The sequence below is a fragment of the Clupea harengus genome, chromosome 9 (assembly GCF_900700415.2).
Source record: "Clupea harengus chromosome 9, Ch_v2.0.2, whole genome shotgun sequence".
Taxonomy (NCBI): domain Eukaryota; kingdom Metazoa; phylum Chordata; class Actinopteri; order Clupeiformes; family Clupeidae; genus Clupea; species Clupea harengus.
In genome coordinates, this window is record NC_045160.1 from 17981350 (window position 1) to 17988248 (window position 6899).

General features: G+C 43.6%; 1 protein-coding gene across 1 annotated transcript; it reads left to right on the forward strand.

The window, feature by feature from the left end:
• Window positions 1–3118: 3118 nt before the first annotated feature.
• Window positions 3119–4434, forward strand: LOC105897180 (protein tilB homolog). Its single transcript, XM_031572825.2, has 2 exons — window positions 3119–3776; window positions 3901–4434. Exons 1-2 carry the CDS (start codon window positions 3505–3507, stop codon window positions 4010–4012), a joined length of 384 nt encoding a protein of 127 aa, XP_031428685.2. The 5' UTR covers window positions 3119–3504; the 3' UTR covers window positions 4013–4434.
• The last annotated feature ends 2465 nt before the right edge of the window (window positions 4435–6899 follow it).

Sequence of the window (6899 nt, forward strand, 5' to 3'; positions counted from 1 at the left end):
TTTGTTGTTTAAGTGAGGGTATACCATTAATGTAATTTAATTTAAGTAACCACTTGTGCAACGATGTTGATAGAATTTCTTAACACCAGCCCTAAACCTGTGGTATGCTATACATTACTGTATTCATCGAGTAGCATTTTTTAACTTCCTTCTATTTCAATTAGCCTATGTAGCCCCAGTTCAGAGGCATCCAGGATCAGTTAGGACACGGAGACGAGCAAACAAAACCTGATAGGGTAGTTGCTTTATTGAGCGCCTATTTTGTACCATCCTTTTTGCACCTATTGTCTCTCTACATACTCCCTATGTAATTGCTTTGAAAGAATGCTTTGTCTTGTCTGCCTTCCCTGCAAAATACTTGCCGACACATTTTCGCACCACCTTTGGATAACTTACAGCATTGCTAAGCAACAGCGCCTGCCCCTACTGACCTTCGTTAGACTCGCAGGTAGCTCCGTTGTGTCAGCACCGCGAGTTTACGGGAATAGTCTTGCTTCTTGGCCGCACAACTTGTCCCAATGGGAAACTTCACTCTAGCTCCAAAACGCTGCTTCTGCTGTGTGTTAAATGCCACTGGATATCGCCACAGTCGTAGGACATGTCAGAGAGGTAAGTTTAACTAGATTCTATACATTGTATTTTCTCTTGGACAGCCCAGCGTAGTTTGATGATTAAAGAAATGTTTTAATAGACATGTATGCTAAAGGTTTGTGGATTTGTTGCAGTATTGTGATGATATTTCCTTAATGTTTTATAAACGTCATTGGTATCTCTATAATACGTGCAGTGTCTAAGCAATTTATGTCCAGTCATTTTATTTACACAGAGCTTGCTGTAGCGTAATTCACTACTTAAGTAACGAAATAGCCCGTTGGCATATCAGTAAAATAGACTGAATTAGAGACACAATGTTAATCAGGATGTCAATATGCTAGTATTATAAAGCAGTGACACCTGCTCAGGTGTCTCGCTGTTATGGCGACCGCTTAATCCGATGCAGGGTGCAGAGTTCACGGTAACCAAAAACGTAACAGAGCAGGGTCAGAATTTCAGCGCAGCGGATGTACCTGCAGGCTCCAGTTTCAGGGAACCTCAGCTGTTCGCAAGGGACCTTTCATGTGTACAGGGAACATTTAATGTCACTACATTTTCTGTCGGAAATTTTACCAGTGATGCCATAGCCAACTGTTTATAAGCTGTTGGATGAAAAGCTATTTGTTTATTTATTTGTTTACTTTGTTGCTGATTGATATTATATTGATTAGAGAGTAATTCATGCATACATACATGCATTTTACAATGCAAAGATGTCATTGCACCACTTAAGAAGTTGTAGGTGTATTTTTTGTAATTTACTGGAAAAATGCTTTACAGTTGATAAGAGTACAACATTTTGTATTGTATTTCCTTGATCACTGTTCCCTTCTTTACCTATAAGCATCTCTCTCTCCTCCTTCTTCTTCTTTGTCTTCTCTCTGTGTGTGTGTGTGTGTGTGTGTGTGTGTGTGTGTGTGTGTGTGTGTGTGTGTGTGTGTGCGTGCTTGCATGTGTGTAATAATTATTGCTACAAAATCGCTCCTCCTCTCTTGTGTTTCCTTAGTTCCTCAGGAGTGAACACAAGCAGTGACAGTCTCCCTAAATCTCACACGTCTCACGGCTCTGATCTCCGAGACACCCACACTCCTCTCTCAGTGGAACAGAGCCCAGACTCTGGCATCGTCTCCACTCCAGTAAGTCTCATGCCTCGTAGCACTGTATAGGGACTGCCATCACTAATGAGTGTGTTCGGATGAAGGAGTGAGTCACATAAAGAGGCACTGTTTCAAATTCAAATTATTGTAGCCAGGAACTGAGTTCATATTTTACAGTGGAGACCAATCAGCACCATTTTCCCCATTTAATCCTCTACAATTACCTTAGCGAAACCCCCACAAGTGGTTTGTTTCCTCAACTATTCCTGTGCTGGGGATATCCATGTGATCATCATGCTCTTGCCGTGTGACACTATGATACATTTATGTCATGTACAATGCAAGAATGTTTCAGGCTTGAGATTTTAATTCAGGTGGTCAGATGGACCCTAACCTGCTTTTCCCCCCGATTTGGGTAGAGATATTTGGGCTTGGACATTGGTTTACCCATTCACAATGCATATTCACTCCATTATACATCACCATGCGAATTGCTGGTGAGGATGACCTGCGTATTTGTTCACCCCGGGTACACACATGGATGGTAAACCTCTATAGGCAGGCTCTGGTGTCACACTGCGATGAAAGCCAGTGCGAGGGGTCATCCATAGAGTGTAGGCTTACTCCTCACAGCTTAAGCTTTAGGCCACGCATGCCTCATGTAAATTTGATGCAGACCTCAGACCAGGAAAAAAGCACTTTGCCGGGGTCACCCAGTGTCAGCTACAGACAGGTCACAGACCAGCACTGGAGTGTACTTTAGCAGAACATGCCTATGGGCTTCCACTACTATGCTTACAACTGCATAAGACATGGTCACGGTCTATGGTGTTTGTTGCTTGAAGGCATTTCTAGAAGTTTCCATAGACAACTGGTTACTCTAGTTTTCTGTTTCAGTTGCCATCCCGGCGCTTTAGGTTTAGCTCATGGCATCGTCTGGAGGAAAGTGATGTCCGTGGGGACCAGCTTGCCTGTCCCAGGGTCAGAGAGGGTAAGGGCCTGTACATGTATCACTGTGTTAATGTTGTAAAGTAATGCGCTCCACATCTGCATTTTCACATTACAGTGACACTGACTTAGCACAGATGAGGTTTCATTGTAGAGATTGGATCTCTTGTGTAGGAAGCAATTAAGTCACGGATCAGCCTGGCAGTGTACCCAATTAAGAGACGTGGAATCAGGGCTGTGTTGTTCTGACATGGGAGCTGGTTATCTGTGACGTCATCAAGCAGGGCCTGCTGAGGAGGAGCTGTTTCTGAGTGGGGAGCTGAATGATCCGCGAGCCGGGGGGAGGAGGAGGAGGAGGGAGGATGAAGGACAGAAGTGGGAGGAGAGATTGCAGGAGAACTGGGAGAACTGTGTGGTGAGTGTGGTGTGGAACGTCACATGTCATTCAAAGCAGATATTTACATGTGGTTCAGAATGCACCACTGTATTCAATATTGTTGAGTAGAATTGTTTTTGTATTGAGTAGAATTAAAAAATATATATATTTACTTGATACAAATATGATGATCTGATTAATCTGTTTGCGTGCTTGTATGCCCCTGTTTTATTTTATCTCATATTTCTTTTATCTTTGATGCTATTTCAGGAGCTGAACCTATCCTACCAAGACCTGGGAGATCCATACCAGCTGGAGAACTTCACTCGGATTCTGAGGAGACTGATCCGTGTTGAGAGGCTGCAGCTGGTGGACAACTGTCTCAGAGACCTGAGCTCTGTCCGTCTGCCAAGGTACAGAAGGTCATGCAGTGTTGTAGTTCCCCAAATTTCCCTCAGATGATTCTCTCCATGACTCCCTTGTGGAGTAATGGTCATCTTGTCTTTCATGTTTTTTTTTTTAAACATGAAACCTGAAAATATACCCATGATTCTGTGGTTTAGATGCAAATACCTGAATTTGCACCGCAACCACTTGACATCCATCCGCCAGCTGCCAAAGATGCCTCAGATCCAGCACCTGTGTCTGTCTGAGAACGGCATCGGGACCCTGGGGGAGCTGGCCATGCTGGGCGCCACTCCGCTGCAGTCCCTCACCCTGCGCCACAACCCCTGTGAGTTCCTGGAGGACTACCGACCACGGTGAGACAAACCAAAAGAGAGAAGGAGAGAGAGAGAGAGTGCATTCTTTCGTGAAAGATAGAGAAGTGCTGTATTTTCACATTTATTCTCACTGTCCTCTTTCATTCGGATTGCTCTGCCACAGCGTTTTCTCCTGCTTGCCAAAACTCCGTGTTCTGGACGGAATCCCAAAGCTGCCAGAAGATTCCGTGCCGTCTCACATTTCTGCAGCATCAAGACTGTGCACCATTTTGTGACACTCTGGGATGTGAACTCACTGTGAAGAAGCAAGAAAATGCTCCATACCTCTTTGGACAAAACCAGGAAAAGCCATCAAAGTGTACAAAGTTTTATATACAGTATTATGTTCATAGAATAAAAAATACATTTTTATAAAAGCTGAATGTCTGATTCCATTATTTCATTACCCAGATAGAATTGCTAGATTCCACTGATAATCCACTTATCAATTTTTCAATAGTTGAACTAGACAGCCTCCTCTACTCTCATATACTCACCCAGTAACCAAAGACAGTACGTTTTTAATACTATCCTCTCTGTAACTCGCGGTAACTTCAGAATACGGGCATGTGGACCGTAGAGGGAATCCGGTGCCTTCTTTCTTGTATTATTCAGTTAATTTGCTTGCTGATTAGTCATATAGTGTGACTTGTTTGGGCTGGAGACTGGAGACGCCTTGTTAAAGGTCATGTTTTGACTGGTTCGTCAGGTTTCTGGCAGTCCGCGCTGATGTTGAATGACATGAAGAGAGATACAGGAGGGAAGGGCTGTGGATGAAGGCAACAGAGGACAGCACTGATATCATCACATTCCTATCGTATGTTACAGTGGAGTGCTGCACCTAGGTGGGACTCTCGTGACCTGATTAAGTCGTAGGTATAAGGGGATTTTTTCCCTAGAGGGCAGGGATATCATGCATAAGAGATGATTTGGGAAGGGATACGGGCGAGCGTACACTGGCACACATACACACACATTCGAACACACCCCCACCCACACACAGACACACACACACAGACACACACACACACACACACACACACACACACACACACACACACACACACACACACACACACACACACACACAGACCCAGTGTCAAGCTCTCTATTGATATGCCACTGGTTGGCCTGTGATGAATCTCCATCATGTCATCACTGTTTCATTAATTCATATGCGACTCCGAAACCGCTGTTTTAATATTGGTGTAGATTTCAGTTTAGCTGAAACCTGAACGGACCAGGACCAGGACAGCAGGAGAATGGAAACACCTGTGTGTGCTCAGACACTCAGTCACTCAGACACTCACACACACACGCACATACACACACACACACACATGCACACACACACATACACACAGAGAGAGAGAGAGAGAGAGAGAGAAAGAGAAACAGCTAGATTTTGTCTAGTCATTATCACTTGATAAATTTGTATTGCTCATCCTGTTATAGAGGCTCCCTGCAGAGGGCAAGATTGAAACGCTCCAGGCTCCAGCCTGCTCACTGTGACGGCAGCCCCACAGCACTCACTGGGGATGGTGCCAGGGGTTGGGGGGCTCAAAAGTGGGCACTGCCTCCTCAAATTAAATTGTTGCCCCCTCACTTTTTGCCTCGTAAAACTACATAAATTACACACTGATAAACTGGTCAAAATGCACTGTAATAATGGTCATGCAAAACATAAAACATTATGATAACATGATGGTTGATGCAGGTGATTGTCAGTTCTGCATTTGACACAGTAGAGACCATCATATCCTGATATGACTGGGTGGGTGTATCAGGTACAACATTAGACTGGTTTACATCTTCTCACTGATAGAAGTCTCACCATCTCTATTCGAGACTTTGTGTCTGATTCCTCTCCACTGTTTTGTGGTGTCTTGCGGGGCTCGGTGCTGGGGGCCCCTCTATAAAAAATATTGCATATCATTTATTTGCAGATGATATCCAACTCCACTTTTCATTTCAACCATATAGGTTGTCTTGGCTCCTAGACTATCTAAAAGCTAGCAGGGACTGGACAGTGGAAAATGTCTTACAGCTCAATGCTGATATAACAGAGGTTCTGATTGTTGCTTTACAAAATGTTGCCCCAATGACCAAGTAAAGTCTTGGGCCTTTTTCCTCTTCCTCCCACTCCAGCCTGCATAATCTAGGGGTTATATTTGAGCAGTCTTTGTCGTTCGACACCCATGTTATCCAGCTGATGCGATCTTGTCGTTTTCCACCTAAGAAGTATCAGTAAACTGAGATCTGTTGTTTCAAATACTATGTCAAATAGATGGTCTCACGTTACCGCTCTACTCATATCTCTTCACTGGCTCCCTGTTGCGTTTAGGATTCAGTTTAAAAATTCTCACTCTTACTTACAGAGGATTACACAGTCATGTTCCTGCATATGTGGCTGATCTTCTTGTCCTTCACTCATCAGCTCGCTCCCTTAAGTCAGATAAGTTAAATCTACTGTCTGTCCCACACACTCGCCTAAAGACCTGTGGTGATTGAGCTTTCAGGGCCGTAGCACCTAAACTGTGGAATGTTCTGCCCACCCCTTTAAGGTTAACTGATTCTGTGGATTCTTTTAAACAGCAGTTAAAAACATATCTGTTTAGACAGGCATTTGAATAACCTGTATGCACCAAGTGTGCACTTTTTGCACTATTTGTATTGTGTACCTTTAGTTTTTGTACCTGTTCTTGTGTGATAGAAATTAACTTTACCTACTTACTTCCTTTACCTACTTAGGCCAGAAGCTCTGCTTCTCTTCATGTTGAATTTAGTTACCCACCCCACATAAGGGAGACCAGGTACAGTACTAACACAAAGACAGCTTAATTGCTCAGCTTGTGTCTAACATGCCATGGAACTCACAGACATATTTCTGCAGAAAGACTACAATTTACAGAAAAATCCTTATCCACCACTATTTTGGTTTGAATAATGCATGGCTGATGCTGTACATTTTAGTTTGCCCCTTCAAACTGGCATGTCACAGTTGTCCTCGGCCTCTGTTACAACTGTCCCCAACACGTTACAGCTGTCGCCTAGGTAAATATAGGGATGAAAAATGTATGTTGCATATGTGTTAAAATGAAAAGTGTCAATATACCATTTTTT

Coding starts and splice junctions, on each gene's coding strand:
- LOC105897180 (XM_031572825.2), top strand. CDS start 3,505: ATGGTCATCTTGTCTTTCATGTTTTTTTTTTTAAACATGAAACCTGAA. Junction 3,777..3,900: donor CTGGAGGACTACCGACCACG/GTGAGACAAACC, acceptor GCTCTGCCACAG/CGTTTTCTCCTGCTTGCCAA.